A 26,682-nucleotide genomic window follows, 5' to 3' on the forward strand; every position below is an offset into this window, starting at 1 on the left:
GTGCTTATTTTTCCTGATGTGTTATTTCTTACTCTGTCTGTCTAGTTTAATATAAATTTTAGAAATTCTGGAGTACTCATTACTTTAGATCAGTATTTAGGTAGTTCAGAGAAACTCCTTCTAGTTTATCAATTGTGAAGAACTTATTCTTATCCAGCAACCCAGAACAGGAACATCTAGTTTTATACTTCACTCAACCCAGAGCAGAAATTAGAACAAACTTAGATATCTAGAGAAACTAACTACTCATTACCTTAGATCAACAGTTAGCATTACTTTTTCTTTCCTAGTAGCTTATCCAGAGAAACTCCTATTAGTTTACAAATTGCTGAGTCCTTTTTTCTTTTGCTCTTCTTTTGTTATTGTTTTTTTTTGTTTTTTTCCTCTAACTCCTCTAAAGGACTTTGAATTGTTTATTGCTAAAAATGTGCTATATAAATAAAATTACTTTAAAAACTAGCAACCACACTAAAATTTATTAAAGTTAACTGAATTGGACAAACAAAAACTCACAACAAAATAAAACTAAACAATATATTTGTTTATTCATTATATTATATAGTTTATTATATTTTATAACAGATCAGGGATGTTTTGGCAGAAAAAGGAGGAACAACACACTATTAGGCATAATGTTATGCTTGATCATGCAAATAGAAATTAAATCTGTTAGACTCCAGCTCTATACGGTCACCAGCTGCTTGGCTAGCACGCAAACTCCTGATTGATCCAGAGTAAATGCATGGATAGCTGGAGTCGTCTGGCTGGAAGGGGAATCTCCAGCTTGTGTTGTCAGGAAACAGACAGACTCAGAGGGGCGCTCTGCTGCAGACAGAGCTCCGTCAGGGGAGCCAAGGCCTGCATGGTGAGCAGCAGCTGTTCTCAGCCCTCCTCAGAAAACAGCCAACAAAGCTATCAATAAGTTTATGTCCCATTTCACATCTTCCAGTACCCAAACAACCTGCTTCTTTACGCCTGACAGAGAGCAGATTAACATGGCTACTCTCCATCACATCGTGGCTATGCAGAGTTGACACACCAGGGTCTCTGGAAGGTTAAATGTACATAATAATAATAATCTATGGATCTGTCGATATGTTTTTAAAGCTACACAGTAAAAAATTAAAAGCAATATTTTGGTTTCATTAGCTTGTCAAAGACAAAACAATGCAGGAGTCAATTTTTCAGTCTTATTTTCTCCATGTCATTTGTACATTTATATATGCATTTATATATTCCAAACTAAATATTTAATTCACAAGCTAAATATTTAGTATATAACCTAAATATTTAGTAAAAAATCAGTTTTTTTTAATATCCCACTTCCACTTATTAGCAAGCTAATTTGCATATTATTTAAAGATTTAGCTTGGATCTAAATATTTAGTTATGAGCTATGTATTTAGTTTAGGAAATTAAATGTTTAGTTTGGAAAATAAATATTTAATTTTGTGGCTAAATATTTAGTTTGAAGCCAAATATTCAGTTCAGGGGAGCTCAAGCCCTCCAGAGTTACAGTCCTGCAACTGTTAGATGCATCTTTACTCCAACAGACCAGGATCAGCTCTGAACATTCCTGCTAACGAGCCGATCATTTGATTCAGGAGTATTGAACCAGGGAAGCATCTGAAATTTGCAGGATGGTAGCTCTGAGGACTGGACTTGAGTACCCCTGATTTAGTTTATAGACTAAATATTTACTTTCAAAGCTTTAAATTATTAAACTTATAAACTTTAGCTTAATAACATAAAGCTACATAATTTTTAAGTTTAATCAGTAATACTTTTATAACAAATTTATGTCAGATCATGATTTCTTGGTTAATGACAAGTTGTCATAACAAAGACATTTTGAATAATGTAAATCAGAGGAGGTATTAAAAGTGTCATGATTTACCGAATGATACTTTATGACAACAGTCATAAATATTCATGAAGACTTACTCATGTTCCTGACAGGTGTTATGTCATGTTTATGACGGTGTAATGACAGTCTTATTCACAGTAAATAAAGTGTTACCATCTTTTGTTTACAAACCTGTTTAGCTGTCAAATTAAATATTTATTTAGGAAGTTAAATATTTAGTTTACCAACTAAATATTTAGTATTTAGTATTTTGATATTCCACTTCTTTCTATTAGCAAGCTAATTGCATATTAGCTATTTAGCTAGCAAGCTAAATATTTAGTTTGAAAATTAAATGTTTAGTTTGGAAAATAAATATTAAGTTAGCAAAATAAACATTTCATTTGGAGCTGAACATTTAGTTTGTAAACAAAATATTTTGCTTGTGAATTAAATATACAGTTTGGAACTTTTCAAATGTTTTTAAATGTTATATGTCGTTACACAATAGCCAGCTCCGCCCTAAACCTCACAACTCCAAAGGACTGACTTATGACCAGCTCTCCCTCTAACGGGTCTGGAAAACCTCTAAACCTTCGAGTCTTACCCTGAAGCAGGTCTGGGAGAGATGACCTGTCTAAGCTGGTGTCGAAGGAGACTCAACTAGCCTCTAACTACCTACGATCCAGGAGTTACGACCTTTTTCAGTTAAGAAGCAGTCAGCTGAGTAGCCCTCACAACTGCATAACTTCAATAACCACTCCTGTTGGCGGTAGCTCTCCCTCTATCAACAACTTGCACTTGTTACAGACTAGTCAATTTTCAGTGGCTCGCTTTAAGCCCCAAGGTCATTATTTTATCAACACTAAAGGAATTTCTGAAGCCACCACATTTCTAGAAACATGTACATGGATTTTACATTAACTAGAAGAATCATAAAATGACAACTGACTCAATTAATTTCAATGTCCACAATCCTTATTAGAATTTTGATGCGTCTTTATTAAGCAAGCTTTTAGCAGGGGTAAATGACAGACAGTTTAATTGTCAATGATCGCAAAATAAGAATAAAAATCAATTTGAATATAATCACCTTAATAATTTCCTAACTTCTTTCCCTAAACTGTGTCACTAATTTACTGAAAGAGACTTTGGGAGGCAGTTCAACTCAAACCCAGATGGAAAATGATCTCAGCAACGGAAGGTTCCAATGTCCTTGGCTTGAGATTTGGCTTCATACAGCAAAATCCCACTTAGAATAGAGGCAAAGCAGAACCGGTTGTTGTCTTCTGAGCACTCAGTTCTTCATCACTACTGTGATCTTTGTCTAATCCCCAAGTCCGTTGCAACAGCTTTGAAATCTTTGGGTCGAGCGCAGAGCAGGCGGTCGAATCAGGAACCAGGGATTTAGGGTTGATGGATCTCGTCTCTTTCTAGCGGTGCAGAGTTGTTACGTCCCCGTGGTTCCAGGGTGCAGCTCCCTGCTGATCTTTTCTCTGCATCCTTGTGTTGCTAACTTCTGCACCAGAGACAAAGAACATCTCTTCTTGTTCTTCCTGGTCTTATATACCCTTTCAACCCATGACTCTATATGATGTACCTGACTTCTCAAGCATTCAATTACTTCATAGAAAGTCCCCACCATCCCCTCATTTGGTCAACGCCCCACTCTGTTCTGACCATCTGGTTTCATTTCCTTATTTGGAACACAGTCTGAGGCAAGTCCGGGCAGGACCCGCACTCAATCCAGGACATGTCCAGACTTGCCCCTTCCCTGCCTCTGTGCCTAACACACTATTTGATTATTAGGCCCGAGCAGCAAAGCGCTGCGAAGGCCTATTGTATCTGTACTGTTTATTATTACGATTCTGCCACCCTCTTCGCGTGCCTTTTTGGGGGCTTTATCATATTCAAAAACTCACCAAACTTGGCGGAAGCATATAGGCGGTTTAAAAATTTCGTATTTTAAGGTCGTCGCAAAAATCACCAAAAAAATGGCTCAACGGCGCCAACTAGCAATTTTCTGGAGACACAATGGTATGAACGTACTTCATCGTAGACATGAAATTTGGTACACTTGTAGAGCTCACCAAAACATTCAGAACTTACATTTAATGTTATAAGCCAAATATCAGAGGAAGTCGGCCATTTTGGATTGAAAGTCCAATTTTGACACCGATTTTGACGTTTACAGCCTTCGTATTTGATCAAACTCCTCCTAGGGATTTTGATTGATCGGCTTCAAACTCGGTCAGTCTGATCATAAGGCATGTTTGATTTAAAGTTATCAAATTGGTGAGTTTTTGAGCATGCTGAAGGGGGGTCAGCAGGGGTCAAAGTTCACCTACTCGCCATGAAACACGAAACTCTTATATCTTATACCAAACGTTCAGTGATTGATCGTCATTGGGTGTCCTACAATATTCTATGGTCAAATGATGACATCACTTAGGCCACGCCCCCTGAGAACAGGAAGTGTCATGTTTTACTGTGAACGGTCACTATCTTAGCCCTTTGACCTAATCAACATGAAACTGTGTCCAGAGACAGAAGATATGTTGGTGTGTTGTGGATTCCAACCCCGACCGGCTTTGATGGAGCAGGTGGGCGTGGCGGCGTGGCGAAGTGACCTGTATCGCCGTTGCCATACGTTTGGCTCTGAATTCCACAATTTCGGGCCCAGCTGCTCCAAACTCACTAGGATGGATCCTTATCCACCCACCGACAGGAATTCATAACAAGATTTGGTGGGCGTGGCCTAATTTCTCTATAGCACCCCCTAGGAGATTTTAAATGATCAGCCCCAAGCCATGCTTTAACCTAGAATTACGAAACTTGGTACACATGTGTATCTTGTCAGGACGTACTAAAAAGTCTCTTACAGCCATGGTCAAAACCCAACAGGAAGTCGGCCATTTTGGATTGAAGGTCCCATTTTGACACCGATTTTGACGTTTACAGCCTTCGTATTTGATCGAACTCCTCCTAGGGATTTCGATTGATCGGCTTCAAACTCGGTCAATCTGATCATAAGGCATGGCCAATTCAAAGTTATCAAAACGGTGACTGTATGAGCTTGCTGAAGGGGGGTTACCAGGGGTCAAAGTTCACCTACTCGCCATGAAACACGAAACTGTTGTATCTCCTGCACAGAAACTCACAGAGATACCAAACTTTCAGTGATTCATCGTCATCGGGTGTCCTAAAATACCCAATGGTCAAATGATGACAACACTTAGGCCACGCCCCCTGAGAACAGGAAGTGTCATGTTTTACTGTGAACGGTCACTATCTTAGCCCTTTGACCTAATCAACATGAAACTGTGTCCGGACACAGAAGACATGTTGGTGTGTTGTGGATTCCAGCCCTGACCAGCTGCGATGAAGCAGGTGGGTGTGGCCGCGTGGCGAAGTGACCTGTAACGCCATTCGTATACGTTTGACTCTAGATTCCACATATTTTCACCGAGCTGCACCAAACTTGGCCTGAGTGATCCTGGAGGGATGCCTGACAATCCTATATCAACATATTATGACGTCATCTAAGCCCCGCCCCCTCACAACAGGAAGTGCTATTTTTTTCCTTGGAAAGTTCCATCTATGGCTCTCTTGATCTAATCAAGGTGATTCTGTGTTGGATGACAGACAGGAAGTTGGTCTCACTTGCTTTAAAGTGCCAAGAGTTTTCAATGGCGGCAACGCCGTTGGTATACGTTTGCCTCTAGATTCCACATATTTTGACCGAGCTGCATCAAACTTGGCATGAGTGATCCTGGTGGGATGCCTGACGATCCTGTGTCATCATATGATGACGTCATCTAAGCCCCGCCCCCTCACAACAGGAAGTGCTATTTTTTTCTTTGGAAAGTTCCATCTATGGCTCTCTTGACCTAATCAAGATGATTCGGATGATGAACTCTGTCAATGTTCGCTGCTGGCTGAACCGTGTGGGCGTGGCCAAATGGCGAATATCAATCCCTCGCCATATGCATACGTTTGGCTCTAAATCACACATAGATCATCCGATTGGTGCCAAACTGGATATGTATGACCTTTGTTCACCTCTAAAGAGCCCAACGGGTTTGAAATGTAATTTGACTCCACTGCGCCCCCTAAGTTAATACATCGGCTGTGTCTCCTTGATGCATCGACCGATCTGCACCAGATTTTTTGACAGCCATCGGGGAGCGCTGCCGAACGCATTCATGCGTATCGCCCGGTGGACGGGCGGGGAAAATGCGCGACAGCTTTTGCGGTGGCTGGCGGGCGGCGGTGCTGGAAACTGCGGCAGAGCTTCTGCGGTGGCGAGAGGGCTGCGGCTCTGGAAACCGCGCGAGAGCTTCTGCGATGGCTGGAACCCCCGCGGTGGCCAATAGGCCGGAGCGGCGCTTGCTGCGAGGGCCGCTCGAGGCTGCTTGCAGCTTTAATTTCAATTACATTCTTATGTATGTTGCATGATTATCATAACCATTAAACCATTAAACACAACATTCATTAATGCATTCTTTCATGCATTACTCTTTTTAGTAATCGTCTGATTTTTATTTTATTATTTTTAATTCATCCTATTTCATAATCAACTCTTCTTTAATCATCAATGAATCAAAATACAAAATCACTAGTTTCATAATCATCATTAATCCACATGTTTACATAAGTAAATTCAAAATAACTTGTCTTATAATCATCAATAAATCAAAATACAAGATTCACTTATTTCTCTCAGGCCTTTGTGATCTGTTGTCTGCATTAGCCTGGAATGATCCCACCTCCTTACACCAGTTTTCACAACACAGAATAACATGGTGAAAACATGACGTTGAAAAATGAACACAGATTGAGGAAGATTGCCGTCTGCAAATCTTGACTGGCTTTGCAAAGCAGACATCAGATCTCATGGAGGTGTCATCTTTCAAGCTTTTGTTGTTATAGGAAACCAATTAGAAAAAAATAGCTCTTCACAAGCTGTTTTAGGGAAGCAGACAGTCGCATTGCCTCATGGTGATGTTAAACTGACCTCTGGCAACATCAGTTTCATGTGAAACACGTCTGTCTTTGATTTAAGTGGCATCACTGCAGGATTCTCTGCTCGTTCAGTAAGAGTGGAATCATTCCACGTTCCATGTTGTCATTAAAACAAAGTTTATTAAACTTTTACATGACAAAACAGTTTTTAAAACTGCTAATCTAGGAGTATATAGGTCGGGAGGGTCTGTCACAAATCATTATCATCATGGAAATAACTAATATTTTCATGACATAAGTTACTCATATGCGACAGACTGGCGACCTGTCCAGACCCCGCCTCTCGCCCAAAACGTTTGCTGGAGATAGGAACCAGCACCCACCCGACCCCACTAGGAACAAGGGTGTACAGAAAACGGATGGATGGACAGTTACCCATAAGATAGATTCTTATGGGTTTGTCACCATAAGAAACAACCACAGGTTTTCTCCAGCTCTGCACAAACCAAACATTAACAAACGTCCTGAGGAGAGATCTTCCTTCCAGAGCTTCTTCATCACCATCTCCTGAATTTTCTTTTTTTTTTTCATCTGAGCAGTCAGAGCAGCCATCATTATCCGCTCCAGAGACGCCATCTTCATCTCTCGCTAACCTCAGTGTTGCCATCCTCCTCATCATCTTCTGTCCTTTTCATCGGAAGCACTATCATCTTCTTCATTGTGTCCTCCTTCTTTGTCTCCACCTGTTTCCTCTTCACCAAAGCCTCTGCTGTCTTCCTCTTCTGTCCTTTTGTCGTCCTCTTCTGACTTATTCTTCTTTAGGAAATGCTCTTTTATTTTTACCTCCACCCTGTATCTTCTCTAACTGTAGAGCTCCTGTCATGCATTTCTCTAAGGTTGGAATCATTATTAGGACTACCAGCGTTGTTGCACTGGCTGCTGGTTGCATCTAAAACACTTTTTTTCAAACTGTATTATCCAGCAATCCTAAATAGTGTGTGCCTAAATGTAATCTGAATTATTTATACAACTTTTCCACCAACTAATATTGCATCCATTGCCACGGATTCCTGTCAGTTCTCTTTTGGGGCGCTAGTCAACGATGCTAATTAGCTTTGTGTGATTGCTTGCTGTTGTTAAAATAGCCTGGCTATAGATAATGAAGCTGCTACCTGAATTTACTTCTTTGTGCTGGTTTTTCACATTAAATCCCAAAGAATATATATTTATGTTTGTGGTTGTAATGTGACAAAATATGAACAAGTTCACAGGGTATGAATACTTTTGCAAGCCACTGTAATTAAAATATACTGAAATTAAAGACATGATATGATTTATTTTCATGTTTATGAATATTTTTATTAGCCACTCCATAATCCACTTATGCTCATGCTAGTTCACAAAATGACAATATAACAAAATTTGGGAGAAAACTCCAGTCAGTTACTGTTTAACAATAATCGTTAAAATTTTTGAAGATGGTTCTTCTGTTGAGTATTCATTACCCAATCAATGGATATCATCATGATACAATACTTTGAACTTTTAACCAAAGTATGAAAAAACTAAAACTATTACTATAACTAATAAAAACTAAGCTAAAAATAAGTAATATTTAACTAGTTGACATTAATAAAAGCAGAATAGAGAAGCCATCATTGGAATAAGGGTATTGGTGGTACACCTGAAGGTGGCAGGGAGAAATGTGGCTCAGAGAAATGTTCAAGATGTCTGTAAGTTTCTCTTCTCAGTCCTTAACCAAACAGACAGATATTTTGTTGATCCTGCAGCATTGGGAGGTTTTGTTCTGGAGAGGGATTTCCTACCACTGATGATTTCTGTGCAGGGATACTGTTTTCAACTTCAAACCATCCAACAAAGTTGTTCAGACTGTCCAGCAGAAAGATGTCAAACTTTGGGTGTTTTCACACCTGATAGTCCAATAGACTCGGTTCAATCGAATTGCGAAACGAATGTAACATTTGTTACATTTTCAGCTGCTGTGGTTTACTTTTACACTGTGCTGTGACAAACTAAACCTATAGAAAAACTTGTTCCCCTCCAAGCCTGTGGTGGCGCTGCAACAAGAACCACTGAAGCAAATGACAAAAACCTCCAAAGAAGACACTGAGCGAAACTTCCTCGTTCATGAAATATAAACAAAAATGGAGTGGTGAGAGATTTTAGCAGTTATAGGATTTCTTTTTCACTTTAGAACTAGACTTGCGTGTTTGTTTTGAGTGTATTTACCCAGAATGCCATGCTCTGTAGTCCACTTCCTGCTTTTGGAGCAGTTTCCAGTCTGCTTGGCATTTACATAAACATTATAATCGCACCATAGTTCAGACAGATTAATGTGTCTAAAGAGATTAAGTAGCTAACTTAGTAACTCACGTTAGCTACTTAGGTAGCTAATTTAGTTAGCTAAGCTAGCTAGGTAACTTAGGTTAGCTAAGTAGCTATCTTAGCTAACTTGACATGGCTGGCCAAGTTAGCTAGGTTAGCCACTTAGAGTTTTCAGACAAATGCTAAAATTTCAATATTGTCAACAAAACTGTAAAATCTGCGAGGTAAATTTAGAGTTTATCCAAAGGATCCAATCCACTTAAAAGCCTAATTTTGACACGTTCACAGGCCATTGTCCCTCTCAAGACAAATACAACAATCCTTTGAATTTGCTCTTCTTAGTATTTTTCCACTATGTGTGTCTTTGTTTGGTATCCACCTATAAGCGACTATTTAGCAGAACTAACAGTGAACCCTAAATAACCCAGAATGCAATACGTTTTGGCATCTGTGCCCATCCTCCATTTGCAACCAGAACATAGCTAAGTTGGGTACACCAAATTTCCGAGATCCGACGTCTGACTGAATCGAATCCATATGATATATATAACTGCAACATGGGTTAATGATGATGTAGCTGATGAAAAAATGCAAGCACCAAAATTAGAAAAACAGTTCAAGCCCCGCCCAGTTGTCAAGCCCAACCCCCTTTTATCTGTGTTTTATATTTTTTAACAAGAGTTTCTGTTGAAAAAACTTGTTTTCTATACTTGATAGATTTTTGAATTTTTTTATTTTTTTTTCCAGATTTATGTTTTTAGAAATAACAGTTGCTTGTTCCCCACCCCCACCCTTCAGGGGGGCCGACTGAGCCCGCCTCCCTGCTCTCTCTCCCCGGCTGCCTCCGCCTCTTCCCTCTGGTCTGTCATCCGCACCAGTGTTGTAGCAGCCATTTTACCGTGGAGCGTCGACCCAGCCGCGACCGGAGGATGCCGAGACAGCGCCGTTAATAGGTAATTACGCCCCTTCCTCTCCATCTGCGCCTCGCATTTGTCTCTGTAACGGCTCCAGCTCGGTTACGCGACGGCCGGCGGCGCTGTGGGCAGGGCCCCGGCCGGCTGGAGGTCTGAAGCAGCCAGAAAAACTGCCTCAGACGGAGGGAAGATTTGCTGAGAGAGTGTTTGGCTACTGTAGCTCTTTGCTGGCAGTTTACTAGACCGGGTAAAAAATGGCGACGTCTCTAAATAAACCTGTGAAAGTTGTAAAGGAGCTTCCTTTTTGTGGCTACATGGCTGTTGGACTGTAGGCTAAGCTGTGCTCCAGTAAACTGCGCAGAAAAGCGGCGTTTTTAAATGTGTCCGCGTTCATAAAGGGGGCGCTCAAGAGCAACTAAACGCGTAAAATCTGCGCACATATCGGCATGGCTCAGTACTCAAGGCGTTGACTGGTTTATTGGTAGTTTTTATGTCAAATCTGATGGTTCCTTTGTTCTTTTAGCCTTGTAACCTGTACATTTTCATGGTTTTTGTAAGAAATCTCAGTTTTTAATGTTGTATTTGCTTAACAGTCATATTAGCATTTTAAAATATAAGCAACTTCACCTGGTGGTAGTTTGCAGTAGAATTATGGAGTGCTGTATAAATCCTTCAAATGTGGAATTTTAGGATTTGGAAATAGGAAGGATGGCGTGGAAGATCCCAAAACACCCAGAGGCAAAAATCCAAGATGGCTACAGCACTTGTGTAACAAAGCGTTAGCTGCGGTACTAACCTGTTAAATTGCATTTCTGGTTATTTGTTTCAGTAAATCAAACTAAGCACTGTACAACTTCAATTAAACATGTTGATGCGTTGTTTGAATGCACAAGGTGCTGAGAAACAGTTTTTTATAAATCAGTCTACACTGACGTCAAACACTATCCAACGAATCCCCAGGCCATCTGGCTGATGTGCATCCAGCAGTAAACATAGCAGTATTTATGTGAGTCAAAGCTAAAAAATGAGTTTTTAGCCAGCTGGAATTGCCAGATGTATCAACACTGATATTTTGTAGTAGCTCAGCCAAGTTTATTTGCATCTCACACAACCATAATGGCCACATGAATCTTAGTCGGGTTCATATGTTGGTATTTACGTCACCCAGTCTTGAGGCTCAGTCAGCAGAGTCAACTTAGTGCTGGACTGTAAAACAAAGACATTAAGCAGTGAAACCCGTCACTTCCTGTTGTAAGTGGGCGGAGCTAAAGTGATATCAAGGCTATTTGAATATACTGAGTGCTGATCTGTGATTACACACAGGATCTTTGGTACAGATCCGGCCTTGTGTGTGTAAGTTATTATTACTTTTTTGTCTTTTGTGGTGAAAGATATCTTTTTGCGCACATGCTTTGATGCAGAAAAAAGTTTTTGATAACTATTTATCCCCAATGCTTTAAGACCACAACAGGTCATTTTGAAGCCTGTGAGTCCAAAACTCTATGAGGAGTTTACCCGGATACACAAGGTGTAAAATACACAACATGGTAGATTTGGACCAGAAGGACCATCTTCCTGTGCAGTTTGGACCATGGGTCCAAGAAACGCTTTTTTATAGGTCTTGAGGCACCACAAATGTGGCAAATTGCAAAATACTTGGTCAAAGCTTGGCTCGGGGCTGATTGTTTTTATTTTTCTAGGGGTTGCTGTGGAGGAATTAGGCTACTCCCATCAGATATTTGCATTAATATTTTATAGACATTTAATAAATATTCATGTTCAGTTTGGTGCACATCAGTTTATAAATATGGAAACTGGAGCCAAAACTCAGACAGACATCAATTCACATAAGCCCCCGCCAACAGTGAAAAGTGAAAGATGTTCACATTGGACACTAATGACATCACCCAAAATGCTAAAGGTCACAGAGTCTAGGATGCACTGATGAGAAAGGGATGAAAAGGAGAAAATAGGCATAGATATCGCAAGTGATATTTACTATTATTACCATCGCAGCATTTACCATGAACTCATCTCAAGCTCCTGATGAAAGCAGTAATTTCATCTGCCCAAGCTCAATATGTTACCATTTTTAAAGACATAAAAGTAGATATCTTGTTTGCACATGCTGGCTTACCAAGATAGGATAAAAAGATTGACAAACTGTTTGCTTTCACACTTAACCAGAGTTAACCAAGAAAAAGGGTTTGTAGGAGGACTGGTGTTTCCTTGTCCTATAGATCAAGCATTTGGATGAGCTTTCACTTGTGCCAAAATTAAGTGATCTGTAAATTAACCTTAGTCTGTTTATGGTGAATAATACAGCTCAGGTGTTAAAACACCCCAAGAGACCATGCATAAGACTAAATACAATGCCTGGCCCCCCAAAAAAGTTGCCACCAAAAAAAAGGTGACACATTCTAATATTTTGTTGGACCGCCTTTAGCTTTGATTACGGCACGCATTCGCTGTGGCATTGTTTCAATAAGCTTCTGTAATGTTGCAAGATTTATTTCCATCCAGTGTTGCATTATTTTTTCACCAAGATCTTGTATTGATGATAGTAGAGGCTGAGCAAAACCTTGTCCAGCACATCCCAAAGATTCTCAAAGGGGTTAAGCTCTGGACTCTGGTGGCCAATCAGTGTGTGAAAATGATGTCTCATGCTCCCTGAACCACTCTGTCACAATTTGAGCCCAATGAATCCTGTCTTGGAATATGCCTGTGCCATCAGGGAAGAAAAAAGCCCATTGATGGAATAACCTGGTCATTCAGGTGGTCAGCTGACCTCATTCTTTGAGCTCAACCTAGTCCTGATCTACTGCAGTAACCTCAGATCATAGCACTGCCCCCATAGGCTGCTACAGCAGGTGCTAGGCATGATGGGTAATGATGGCTTCTCTGATTCTGGTGTGTCAGCCTCTCCTGGTAGGTCCTCCACTGGACTCTGATGGTTCTTACTATGGTTCTTTGGAGTCCCAAAGCTTTAGAAGTGACTCTATCCTGTCCAGACTGATAGATAGCAGAGAGTTTGTCTTGTTGGTTGTCAGTCAATATGTTACAATATATGTCAATATATTACAAACAAAACCAAAGTATAGTGTTATTATGTTCTTGGACTCTGAGGGGAAGGTGCAGCCAACGGTTGCTGCTGATTAAATGCACCATTAAATCACCAACCTTTATAAGAATCTAAGAAAGTTGTAAACAATCCCCAAAAGGAGAAAAGCTTCCTTTAGGTTTATCAGACAGAAGCACAGATAATGGACCAAAGTGACCAACATCAACTAAAGGAACTACCAGTGCAAACAGCTGGTACCAACTGTCAAACATGGTGGTGGAAGGGTGATGATTGGGGCTTGTTCTGCAACCACAGTACCTGCTGGACTCCTTGCAAATGAAATATGTATCATAGATAAGGAGAAGAAACCAGTTCTTCAAACCAGTAAATCAAGCATTTGGAAAGTCTGCTGTTGTCAGGAACCAAATACCTGATCTGATGGAGAACTGCTACTCCTCCCAGTCATTTTTCTTTGACCTATTAAACCATAGAAATCTGTGAAAGTGATCCTCTTGAAAATAACACGCCCATAATGAAATTAATATTTCATGATCTACAAGACATAGAAAAGCAGGAAAAATGCATCACAGCTACTTAAAGGCTTTATTAGCTATATTCACAGCAAACACTGACAAAAGTCCACTTAGTCACAAGTCTATTATGCAGAGTAAAAAGAACAAAAAACCCCTGAACATTATCCATTTGGCAGCAGTGGAGCAGAACAGTGACCTTCTGTCATCAAAATTAGTTCCTTATTTAACATCGTCTTGGAAAAATCTGTTTTGTCACGTGACAAAAAGTCATTGCAGAGCGCAGAATCAGACAGTCCAGAAATCGTTTAGTTTGTGGGATCCCTACTAGACACCATCGTTCACCAATCACCGCAAGGAAATAGAGTTTTCTACACGATATCCAGGAGACAAAGAAGCCGAAAAGTCAGGAATCACATCAGTGTGACACAGGGACGATAGATTACAGAAGCTCAGTGGGAATATTTTACTCTAATATGGATTGTAATCATAAAATAAAGAAGGTCTCACTGTGTCTCCCACATGAACCTTAAGGGCTAAGTTATAGTCACGCTTTTAAAAGTTTGCATTGAGCCAAGCAAGATTTGAGGCTTTTACATTTGGTGGCTACCTTGGTGTGGTATTGTCCGATAATGAGCCCTCATAGAGGCTGAGTTAGAAAACATTTGGAGAGCATGCAAGGCCAGTAGCCAACAGCGGGGATAAGGTGTTGATGTCAAACTGTCCTCGAGAAATGCAGTTTGACATCACTAATCTAATGGCCAAGCTAACTGTAGCTGTAGCCTGGTTGGGCAGGGAGGGAAATAAAGCCTGGCAGCCCACCAGGCTTATAATACACCATGGTCAACCCTGACGAGGCATCACTCATAGTCGATGTAGTGAGAAGTCACTGTCATGATGATGCCCATGTGTCATGTGGTCCAAACTCTCTGACTGTGTTTTTGTTTTGTTGTCTGTCATACATGTGCACATAATGGAGCTTCATTAAGACGTTTACTTTGTACCATAATGTATTTTGGCTCAAGTGTAAATGCCCTGAAGAAGGGGAGTGTTTTAATAAAAGAGCTGGACACGGTGCTTCTGCTCCAACGGTTATTATTAACTCGATTTAACAGATTTATGTTAGCAACAGCGCTAACAACAGAATTTAACATTCGGAGTGCCAAAAGAACTCACAGCTTTCTGAAAGTTAATAAACTCATTTACAATATACAGGCGTGTATATACATATACTCATACCTGAAGAAGGGGAGTGTTTTAATAAAAGAGCTGGACACGGTGCTTCTGCTCCAACGGTTATTATTAACTAAGGAGGAAGTTCCGGTGCTCTTCACTATAGCTAGCGCAAGCGCTAGACTCCCCCTGCTGGTTGGATTTGACCACTGCTTCAGCCAAATCAGACTAGCCAGCCTCTGAAATAACCACATTTCAATCCATCACACAAGCACTTGAAAGAGTTGCTTGAACATGTTATTTGCACAACCGAGTCCGAGTGTAAATCTTTGCAAATAATTGCGATCGCCTCTGTTATCTGAATTCCTCGCTGAGATTTGGCTGGTCAGTAAGTTCCTCGGTTTCTCTCGTTTTGCCGCTGAAGCAGGACTATAAGGTGAGATGAATTTAAAATGTGAGCCGTTTTCTCAGTAGTGCACCTGAAGAAAATTGCATCACACCAGTGCAACTAGTCCTTGGGAGGTAAAAAGTCTAAAATGTGGTCGTTATATGAACATTTCAACTCGAATGAGGTGTAATATCCTGTTCAGTCTTTGGTTCTCATTAAGAGGATGTGGCCATTTATCTTCTTCTGTTGGTGTCCACAAGTAGGCCTCTCACTGAAATCGCCAGGTAGCTCATGGTTGATACTTCCAGACCAGCCGTGTCTTCGAACTCTACTTGTTGCTGCAGTTGTCTGGCTCCTAAAGACTTGAGTTGCTGGTGAGAAGAAAAAAAGGGCTTTGCTGTCGCTGCAGGCAGTTTGGTCAGTGGCAATGTCTCTGGCCATACAGACCCGAAAAATTGGACTTTATGGCCGTTTTCTGGTACATGAGACTAGAAGAAGAAGCTCCTGTAAAATGGTAAATGTCCTGTACTTGTGTATCCAGTCTAGAGGACTCCAAAGCACTTCATGCTGCATTCAGTCATTCACCCTCTGATAGGGGTGAGCTACTAACATAAGTTAACAGTTGTAAAAGTTTATATTCTGTCATCTGTAGTTAAGTTTTCATCCGACTGTCATGGAAATTTGAGTTTCCTTCTGCTGGTTTGGAGCGAATCAACCAGGCTACGCAAAGCGTAATTTGGTCAGTAGAGGTTGCAAACTAGCATGGAGCATTCATGTAGCTATTGGGCAAGTAGTAATAGTTCTGTCATGTCAGCTAGTATTGGTGATGTTATGTGCTGTCCAGAGCCGTATATGAAGAAATGTAATTGTAACAGTGGAAAATGGCTGTGAGGTAAAAGTTCGCTACTTATTTGGAAAGCCTGTTTCAATCTCTGCTCTCAAAGTGTGAAGTGCTTTGGCTCACATCAACTCTGTTTCAGAAAAGGTTTTGTTTTATCGTGTGTCTGTATATTCTGCCCTGGTTCAGGTTTTCAGGCTTATGCAGAAGATAGTTTTCTATGTAGCAGGTAGAAACGCTGCGGCTGTTTTTAACCCAACTGTGTCAGTATTTGGTTTGGAAAATTAAGCTAAATGTTGTCAAAAGCTAATTTGCTTTTCTTTAATAAACTGATCTCTAATTAGGCCTGTAGCGATAAACGGTAAATCAATTAATCGTACGATAAATTAAAACTATCGACATCATTTTAATTATCGGCATTATCGTCTCTTCCGGCCTTTTTCTCTTTCTGTTGATGACACTGAATGAAAAAAGGCTCAACTCCGGTTCTCTCCACTGACCCTCCCTTCCTCATTTCCTCAGTGTAAAGCCCAGCGCACACCACACGATCTTAGAGCTGCCAGCCGATTGTCGGCCCATTTCCAAAACCTGACAGACCCACACATTAGCCGACAGAAATCCTAGGTATAACGGTTCCATCGGGTTCGGTCCTGCCGTGTGGTGTCCAACAATGGGCACAAAATAATGGCTACAAGTTCAGTGAACTAATTTTAAAACCAGGCATTAATCAATGCTTTACTACAATCTACCTGCAATGCATGTGGCTAGTGTCAGCGTAAAGTCCTGACCCAATGAAAATCATTATAACTTATTTACGTCACGTTAACGAAGAACAGCTGAAAAGTTACCGGGTTTATCAACTGCGGTAGCAATTTCGCTCCAACTCCTCCTCTTGTCATTTCTATATTCTTTGCATGTTGAATAAACATTAATGTTGTTTCTACATATCATCTCCAATGTCCGCTGGACTTCGGGTTGCGCCGTGTCAGCTGTTTGGGATTCCCCTCCGTAATTTCCCCTCAGAAAGCTGGAGGAGAATCCGCGCTTTCTGATTGGCTGCCTGTCACATTCAACAGGCTGCGTTAAGCTCCCAGTGGGAAAACCCCTGATTTAGATCGGAGCAGCAACGACGATCTACCGTAACACACCACACAATCTTAGAAAGACCAACTTTCTAAGATTGTCATAAGGGGAAAAATAGGAGCAAAAAATCATGTAGTGTGAATTATTGCATCAGGTAGTGGATGTGCCCATCTTCTCTATTTAAATCTAATTATTACTGAAGGGCAACATAATATACAGACTTCATAATCTGCCCTCTTTTGATTGAATGCAGTATTTATTTCCACTTTGGCTTTATGTTGTTTAGGTTTTTTTTCAAGTGAGTTTTTTGTTAATGGAGACTGAGAATCCATTTTATTTTTGTTTTTGGTTGTTTTGTTTATTTTGTTTATCAGTTGCAGTGTTAAATGTTCTTTTGAAAATAAAGTGTATCTATCTTTGGCAGGAAATCGCATGCATTATTACGTCATTTCCATTAAATCAGTGTAAAAAGATCTTCAAACAATATTATCGTTTATCGCAATAATTTTTGAGACAATTAATCGTTGAGCAAAATTTGCTATCGTGACAGGCCTAGTTATATATTAACAGTAAAGATTTTTATTATCAGTGGGGATATAATTCAATGCTGCTTTGGCCTAATTAGATCCTGTTTCATTCTGCTGCATATATTTGTCAAAAATTCAACGATTTTTTCTTATTCATGTAAAAACCCACTGATCCTGTTTGGTCAAATATTTTCAAAAATCTCAATCTGGAGTCCAGTTTATGGTTCTGTTTTAAACTGGTGACCTTGCTAATGCTTCACTCGCTTTTTTCCCTTATAGGTTCACAAACATGGCTGCTTCACCTCAAGGTCCCCTGGTCCGTCGGCCATTGGCGTTCGCCAATGAGGAGCGGAGGGCGGTTCACTCCTGGTCCCGCATCTCCTCAGCAGGACAAAATGTCCTGCTGGACGCTCTGAAGATCCTGAGCCCGATGTCTCGAGACCTTTCCTGCACGGAGGAGCTGGTGACCTTCCTGCAGGAGCTCAGCGAGGAAGGCCACAGGCCCACTATTCTGCGCAGCAAGGACGTGTACTGCTACCGCTCCTGCACCAGCCTTCCCATGACCGAGGAAATGCTCAAGTTGGTCAGCAAGAATGTGAGACCCGCCACCAAGAAGAGGAAGAGGAAGCCTCAGGTCAAGAAGCGGGAGGTTCATCCGTCCTGGAGCACCACCGAGAGGAGCAGCCCGAGGATCCAAGGGATTCGGCCTCCGGAGGTTCTGGTGGACCGTCACACCGTCGTCTGCAGCAGGACACCAATTCAAACTGTAGAAATGTTGGAAGACGACGTGCAGCCGTGCCTCAGACTGACCAGCATCGAAGGCCTGTCTGGCTTCCACACGGCCAGACTCCAGATTCAAACTGTCTGGGAGTCTGAGACGCCGCCCGTCTCCTTCCCCTCGCCGCGGCTCCCTCCAACGCTATCAGGAATACCGTCTCAGCCTTCTCAGAACGGTGGCGGGGCGCCCACCAAAGCCGTGGCCTTGTTCAGCCAGAAGAGCCTGTCCTGTCCGATCCGGCTGGACGGCGCCCTCATCGGGGACTCCGCGCCGTTCTTCTACGCCAACGGTCGGCCGGTCTCTCAGACGCACACAGACCTGACCAGCAACGGCTGGAGGGGCAACGGCCTCCACCAGGATGTTCCCGGGTCCAAGGGAATGACAGGCGCCACGCGGCAGAGAAACGGTTGGAAGGACAAGAAAAATTTAGGACGCAAAGTGATAAAGGTGGACGATTCGCGGTCCGTGGCGGAGGCCTGCAGGAAAGCGCAGAAGATCCTGCAGGTCAACCTTTCTCCGGTGATCCAGATCCAACCGCTCAACCACGTTCTGAGGGACTTCCGGTTCCAGAAGCAGTGAAAGCCCCGACCCAAACTCACTTTGTCCGTTAGCAGATCTTAGTGTTTCCCATCCGTCGACCTCCACTGGACCGATCCGGTCCAGTCCGGTCCGGTCCGTGGTCGTAGCGGACGTCGTACCTGCGGTTCTGCCGGGTCGTGTTGAGGATCCGGACAGAAGCGCCGTCTGTCGTCTCTATGCTGGTACATGTTCACTGTTCAGTCGACGCTACACTAAACCTAACAGTCATCCAGCCACTCTGCCGTAGATGAAGGTCAAAGGTCAATTTCTTCTCCTTTCAGAAGGTGTCGAGTTCAGTCAGCTGTTGTGAAAATATTTAAGCAAATGCATTTTGTTAGAAATGTAAGTATTTTTTACTTGTTTCTGCCGCTCTGCTCGTTTCCCTGAAAGAAGGAAAATGGAGCTGATGTCAGGACAAAAGTATCTTTTTTTAATTTAATCAATTTCGACTAAAAGGGGGAAATATTTAGTTTCTTTTTCTAATTTCCTTTTTTGTGTCTCTGGGACGATGAACAGTAAGAGTTTGGGCCCACAGAAACATAAATTAAATAATAAGTTATTCACAAAGTGTTCCTTTGGTTGGTGCATCAACAGGCTGAGAAATGAGGTCTTATGTGTTACTGCAGGGAATATTTGATGTCTCTTAGTTACAGAACGTAAAAAAACAAAGACAAAACACACAAATCTGGTCTTCTAATGTTTTCATTTCAACTGGTCTCCTGTAATATAAACTGTTTTGTGATTATTGGTTTATCGGTTTCAGATTAAGATTCAGAAAATTCTCCAAGTTTTGAGAAAAACATTTGTTCACAGTAATTTAACTTAAAACCTCTTCACTCTATGATGCTGGTTTCTGGCCCATTAAATAATCCAGATGAATTATTAATTAATTATAAATCCAAATCCTGTTCTGGTTCTGGAAACTGTTTGGATCATTTTTCTTGGTTAAACTGGTTCGATCAACAGGTGCTAATTGTTGGTGGGATCGTTGGTGCTCCTCGAAGAATGTCAATGTTGCTTTCATTTCTACTTCAGATTGGTGCATTTAAGAGCAACGATTTCTGGGCGCTGCTGCCCCCTGCAGGTTGGGATGTGCACGACAAGCCGCTTTTCTAAGTGTTTAAACTGTGAGGAACCAGCTGAAACCATCGTCATGTCATCTGTGACATCCGTGTGTATTTTCTGCTATTAAACCACAATTCACAAGACAATTTTTTTCCTTCAGTGCTAAAAATAAAAGTAGCTTAGAGAAAAAGCTGAAACCTAAAATCTCCTCAGTTGCTTTTTCTGTTTGATTTAAATTATTAAATGGTCTTTGAATGGTTCAGAAAACAGCAGGTACATAAAACTAGTTTGTAACATTTCAAGTGAAGCAACCAGCAATCAGTAATTGACTTAATGAACCTGGATGGTGATTGGTTGGAATAGCGGGTCCACTTCGGAAAAACATGAAGGTCCTTTCTATGAAGGCGGCGGTTTCCCTGTTTGACCCGAGGCTGCACCAGTGTTGGGTGATCGGCTTTACAGACGTGCTTCTCTGCGCTGGTGAAGTTCGTGTGGCCCCGGATCCCAACCCTCCGCTGTCTGTCTGCAGTCACGTTCATCCCCTTTTCTAGACCGTTTCTGTTAGTCTTGTTTGTGCAACATTTGTATTATAATGTATTTCCTACATGATCTTTGAAAAAAAAATTTGTTCAATAAAAATGACTTGAAAACAATCTTTATGTTTTATATTTAATATGTTATAATGACCTTAGTATTGATGACCGGTTTACCAAATGGCTCAGAGAATGGCTGAACTCCGGACTTGATCAAGTCTGAAACTGTCACGAATTGCGGGTGAGGGGTGGTGAGGCAGACGCTGCAGACCCAGGTAAGAAGAATAAATGATTTTAATAAAGCAAACCAGTCCAATCAACGGGCAGCACGGCCGAGCGGAAGCCAGGGCTCGACACCGGAAGCAACCGTATCACAAAGGACAACACGAAGGACTGAGCGCACATTCGACAAGGACCCGACAGAGACGCAGACACACAGGTGGCATTAAATACACGGGAGGGAAATCACAGAAACGAGACACACCTGGGAACAATCAAGAGGAGGACAGGACAACGAAGAGACTCAGAGACACAGAACACGACAGAAACATAATCAATCCATGGGAACATTTGCGTTTGACTTGCTCCAGTTTTGTTTTTTTTCTTAGTGAGGCTTTGCACACCCGGAAATGTCCGTCTGTCCATCCAGTCCGTTTTTCTTACTACCTTCTTTGCTAAATGGTTGCGCACGTCAGGAATGTTTTAGCCACTTTTCACTCCTGTTTTTGTTTTTTAAAATAAGTTATGAGGCGATACCTTAAACTGCTGCTGTGCTTTGTTGCTAGGTAACCAAAGAGTGAGTGAGTTGCTAGGTAACCAAGCCGACCGAGTGAATTAGTTGACGTCACCAGCCGTGAGACGTTCAGCTGCTAAAGCCTTTCCTCTGCCTACATCTCCCAGAATGCTGTGCGGTTCTGGCTCGAATTTCAGTGAAGTGATTTAATATTCTATCAGAGCTATTTTTAATTAATATTTATTACGTACCTATCACGATAGATATTATGGATTTATTGCCCAATTGAACTGTCTGTTTTGTGTTTATGAATATTTTTATTAGCCTTTCGGACTGATGTGAAATTGCAGTTTACCTCAGCTGTCGGTAAATTACGGAACTTGATATTCATGAGTATGAAGTTCTCAAGCTTCATACGGAAACGCCAAAATAGCGACATTTAGTCGCAGCCAAATGGCGACAAAAGTTGGGAGAAAACGCCAATCAGTTATTGTTCAATTCATTATCCAATCGATGTAAACATAAGCACAATACTTTGGTTATTTTTTTGGGGGGGGGGGTCCAGAAATGAAAAAAGGTCAAAGTAAAAAAAAAAGAAACAATATTTAACTGATAAGTAATTTAAATGAGCAAACTCACTCTAAAAACTAACTAACTGAATTAGACAAACAAAAAGTCATAATGAAATAAAACCAAACAATAAAGAAAAATCCCAAACTACCATGGTCTGATCTTGGAGCCATTTTGTTCTCCCTGAAACTGCAGATCATTACCAACCAACCAGGAGGAGGCGCTGCTGCAGGATCTTTTCTGTCTGTTGCTCCTGCAACAAGCTCTGCGCTGGTGGTAACCCGTCTGCTCCTCCACAGCAGAACATTTTGATGATTCGGCTGTAATCATCTGCATGTGAGCTGGATCTGCTGCTGGAGGAGATTTCAGGCTCTCAGAGCTGATCGTGTTTAACAGATTAAATCCTTATGCAGCAGATTATCTGCATCTAAACCAACGTGAACCAAAACATTTTTTCTTAAAATATGATTTTCCTTCAGCTATGGAGCATTTTGTGTTTGCAGTAGAGATCAGAGCGCAGCTGCAGGTGATTACATCTCTAATTATTCAGTGGGCTTCGTAGGTTTGAACAGATGCAGAAGCTCTGAAGCGACTTTAATCTGTTGGAGGAGAAGCAGCCAAACAAAGGATTCATTCCGAAAACTGTCGTCTCCTGCTTGGGAAATCATCTGCTGGAATTTTAACCAAGACCTTATTTCTGCTTCCAGGGTTTTATAGTGTGGCCAGACTTCCTCTGATGTCCCTGGGCCCAATCAGTTTGCTCCAGTCAGAATGAGGTCATCAACTTGGCTGGAGCCCCAAAGCTATGCTACATCACGCTAGGCTACGCTTTGATAGATACACTACACTGCGCTACCCCACGCTGCTTTACTCCACCACACCCACCCAATGCTGCTTTACTCCACCACACCCACCCAACGCCACCCCACGCTGCTTTACTCCACTCCACTCATCAGGCTCTCTTGCTAAGCATCAACAAATCCAACCTAGCTTTAGATTCTTCAAACTACGCAGATAAAACATTTCCTCGTATCCGTTGTGTCATCACCAACACACCCAGACTAGTTTTGTGGTGTTGCGAATTTTTATTGCTGCATATTGTGAAAGGCAACAGAGGCATTATGGTGAAGTAGGATGTCATCACCGGTGATGGCATAGTTACTTTGAAAAAGTAACTTTGATCGGATTACTGATTACTCCTTGAAAAAGTAACTGAGTTAGATTACTGACTACTTGATTTTTAAAGTAACTAAGTTACATTAAAAGTAACTTTTTAGTTACTTTCAGCAGCTGCTAACAACAACGCTGTGAAAATGACATTGATCTTTGCCAATATTTAATTGTAAGTTATTTTATAATGTAACATCAACAATGTGTTTCCACTGATAAGGTTGAACTGAAGGGGAGATTTTTTTAATGGTTACAGTACAAAAAAATAAACTTTAGTAATTTGTGCAGTTTTTGTGTTTTTCACTATTGTCTGGAAAACTCTAAGAAGGATTTTAAAAGAAAGATATTTAAATTGCCAGGATTCCCGTCCATCAGTAACACGATTATAACGGGAGTGAATGGAACCAGACTGGACTCAGTCTGGGTTTCTCTCTTCTACCTTCCAATCAAGAGAACAAATAATTAAAAATAAATCCTGACCAAGTTTCAGAGCATCAACCTTTAATCTGACAGATATAAGAGTCAGCAGCACACCACCAGGAAGTCGCCTGTTAATCAACTTTATTTTCTTTCTGGGTCCAAAAGAACAGATCTGAGAGACGAGCAGAACCAGACAGAGAACCAGAGAGTTTTGGTTGCAGAATTAGAGAAAGTATTGATTTTAATTTCCTTTTAATCAGAATCAGATCATTCATAGTAATGATAAATCTGGATCAATCAGCTTCCTGTAGCTGCTGGAGTCGCTTGTTGTCGGGTAAAAAACCAAACTAATGCAAACATCTGGAAAACAATGTGAATGGGTCACTTCCAGGAAGGCAGAACTGGTTTTACTGGTCCAAGTCCAGAATGTTTGGCGGTTCTGCTGGTTCTGGTGCTGCACTCACCTCCTGTGAGAAAGAAAGAGAGGTTCAGCTGTGACCCAAACCGGTGTGGTTCTGGCACAGAACCACCATATAAACACATGTAATCCACATGTGGCCCGGTCCAGTCCATCCAGAACCGGGCGGACCGACTTACCTGGAACGGTTCGGCGACAGCCCTGGAGCCGCTGTAGAGCGGGTTGGGGATGGAGAACAGCGTGGGCCGGGTCGGAGTGTCCTCATCCTCGTTCTGTCACAGAGAAACTGGGTCAGAACAGCCGAGTCGGAAGTACCAGGTCACAACAGCCGGGTCAGAACCGATGGGTCCAAACTGACGGGTTGGAACCACCGGGTCGGAACAGCTAGGTTGGAGTCGATGGGTCAAATCCGTCAGATTGGAACCACCAGGTCAGAGAAACGGGTTCAGAGTCCATCTAAAGGTTAGTCAACTGGTTGAACCGGTCCAATTGATCCAGAACGTCTAGAACCGTTCAGATGACCCAGACGATCCAGAACCCTGCAGAACCACTGGGAAGCTGGTTAAAGGCCAAGGGTCAGGAAGCTTGGACCCAGACGGGTCAGAACTTCCCCACAGGTGTTACCTTGAAGTAGTGGAAGTTGAAGGCGTCCATCTTATTTCTGAACAGGTAGAACCCCAGAGCCGCCAACGCACACGCCAGCAATGTAACCAAGATGGCCGCCACCCTGCCGCTGGAGTGGGCGTGGCCTACGGAGCTGCTGTGGATCACCTGGAGGAAACAGGAATGTTAGAACTGATGTTCCTGGTTCTGGTCCAGTCAGAACCAGGAGATTTGGACCATACTGGACCCGTTATTTTAACCCCAGTCAGCCTCAGATTAATTGTTGATTATAGATCTTCTGATTCTGGTTGGATCCATAATTAATGAAAAGCTGCACAGCTGGAAGCTAGGAACAGACGGTTCTGGTTCCGGGTCCGAGATCCGGTACCAGCTGGTTCCTGATGTCGGAGCTCCTCTTCATCAACACGGAGAAGGTCGGACCCTCACTTCCTGTTTCCTGTTCCAACAGTTCAGCCATCTGCTCTCTGCCGTAAAACCGCCCGGCAACAACAAACTGCCTGCCAATCAGGAGAGGCGGTGCTGCTGCTGCTGCCCCCTGGTGGCCAGATGTTTATGTTTCCAGGAGGTTGAAGTCCGTCTCCATTTCTAACTAACAGTTAATAACTTTCTTCACTGAGATTTCATTTGGTCGGTTCAGGAAATTGTTCTGGTGACGGTGCAGATCCGGGATCAGAACCGACCAGCAGAACCCACTTCTGGACCTGCACCAGATGGTCAGCTGAATATAAATGTGAATCAGGGTCAAGGGTCAACGTGGGCCTCCAGAGCCTCAGCTAAAGGGGCAGGGGCGTGACTCACCAGGGGGGCGGGGGCCGTCAGCGGCGCCTCCAGGACGTGGATGATCCCGTTGACGGCCGGAATGTCCCACAGCAGCAGCAGCCGCTGGTCCACCAGCTTACAGCTCTGGGAACAGAGGGGGGAGGAGGAAGAGGAGAAGGAAGAGGAGGAGGAGGAAGAGAAGAAGGAAGAGAAGAAGGAAGAGGAGGAGGAGGAGGAAGAGGAGAAGGAAGAGGAGGAAGAGGGAAAGGAAGAGGAGGAGGAAGAGGAGAAGGAAGAGGAGGAGGAGGAAGAGGGAAAGGAAGAGGAGGAGGAAGAGGAGAAGGAAGAGGAGGAGGAGGAAGAGGAGAAGGAAGAGGAGGAGGAGGAAGAGGAGAAGGAAGAGGAGGAGGAGGAAGAGGGAAAGGAAGAGGAGGAAGAGGAGGAGAGAAAGGAAGAGGAGCCAGCGAATAAAGAGGAAAGAAGTTATTTTCAGTTTTCCATTTTATCAGTTTGTTCGTTTGTTTGATTTGATCCTCATTTCATCATTCAGTATAACTCCCTGTTGTCTTTCCATCACTAGTTAGCCTGCGTGGCGGGTAGTTAGCCTGCGTTCCCCCAAGCCAACTAAATAAACGTTAAAAATGTTATTAATAATAAATGACTAAGTATAATTATTAATAATTACATAAGCCAAACATTGACATGAATGTTGGTTCCCATCAGATGAATATTGACGCCTCCAGATGCAGATTTGACTGGACACCTGGACTCCTGTCTTCCTAAACTGAACTGGTTATGATCAGAAACCCAGCCATACATTCTTAATAGGACTGAGATCCTGGCTTTGACTAGGCCAGTCCAGAACCTCTTGATGTTCTACTCTTGGTCTGGTGAAGCTGGTGATGAGTTTTCCTCTCTACTGTCGCCATGTGCATGCTCGTTATGAGGAACTGCTGCAAAGTCAATGACTCAACGCTCTGCTTGGTTCCTTAGAAACTTTTTTAGCAGTTTGAACAAGGAATTAAACTTGAATATTTTAGGAAGTTGGATCAAATTATTTATTAGTAAGGAGCCTTGAGACAACATGTTGAGAAAATAAAAATAGACCAGTTTCTCTCTTTTGTTGTCTTTACTGAGCATTTCTGATTATTTCCCAATTGATGGAGGTTAAACAGTAAACCAGCTCTTGTCTGTTACAGAATGTCGTCATGAAATCTAAAGTTCAAACTGTGCTGTGATCTTAAATTATGATTTTAAAACAATCAAACAGCTTAAGTTAGTTTAACTGGTTCAGGGTGGATCTGAAAGGAAAAACATAAAGTACCAAAGTGGACTAAGACCAGAGCCCAGTGGGACGCCACA

The 26,682-nt window shown here is 42.1% G+C and overlaps 2 protein-coding genes across 3 annotated transcripts in view; one reads left to right on the forward strand and one right to left on the reverse strand.

Annotated features, from left to right (window-relative positions):
* Positions 1 to 9,982: 9,982 nt before the first annotated feature.
* On the forward strand, positions 9,983 to 20,746 carry ccdc71 (coiled-coil domain containing 71). Its single transcript, XM_032550182.1, has 2 exons — positions 9,983 to 10,110; positions 17,951 to 20,746. The coding sequence occupies exon 2, from the start codon at positions 17,961 to 17,963 to the stop codon at positions 19,026 to 19,028; it is 1,068 nt and encodes a 355-aa protein (XP_032406073.1). The 5' UTR covers positions 9,983 to 10,110; positions 17,951 to 17,960; the 3' UTR covers positions 19,029 to 20,746.
* A 2,893-nt stretch (positions 20,747 to 23,639) lies between these two features.
* Positions 23,640 to 26,682, reverse strand: part of stab1 (stabilin 1) — a 63,872-nt gene continuing 60,829 nt past the window's right edge. For both annotated transcript variants that reach the window (XM_032549327.1, XM_032549328.1), the window contains 4 exons: positions 25,360 to 25,464; positions 24,562 to 24,708; positions 24,117 to 24,209; positions 23,640 to 23,986 (listed from right to left, as the gene is read on the reverse strand). In XM_032549327.1, coding sequence (XP_032405218.1) covers positions 23,927 to 23,986; positions 24,117 to 24,209; positions 24,562 to 24,708; positions 25,360 to 25,464 — 405 coding nt within the window. In that variant the 3' untranslated portion in view covers positions 23,640 to 23,926. The remainder of the gene's footprint in view (positions 23,987 to 24,116; positions 24,210 to 24,561; positions 24,709 to 25,359; positions 25,465 to 26,682) is intronic.

Source organism: Xiphophorus hellerii, chromosome 20 (genome assembly GCF_003331165.1).
Source record: "Xiphophorus hellerii strain 12219 chromosome 20, Xiphophorus_hellerii-4.1, whole genome shotgun sequence".
Taxonomy (NCBI): domain Eukaryota; kingdom Metazoa; phylum Chordata; class Actinopteri; order Cyprinodontiformes; family Poeciliidae; genus Xiphophorus; species Xiphophorus hellerii.

Bases quoted from the DNA above. Each gene is read 5' to 3' on its own strand.
- ccdc71 (XM_032550182.1), top strand. From the start codon at position 17,961: ATGGCTGCTTCACCTCAAGGTCCCCTGGTCCGTCGGCCATTGGCGTTC.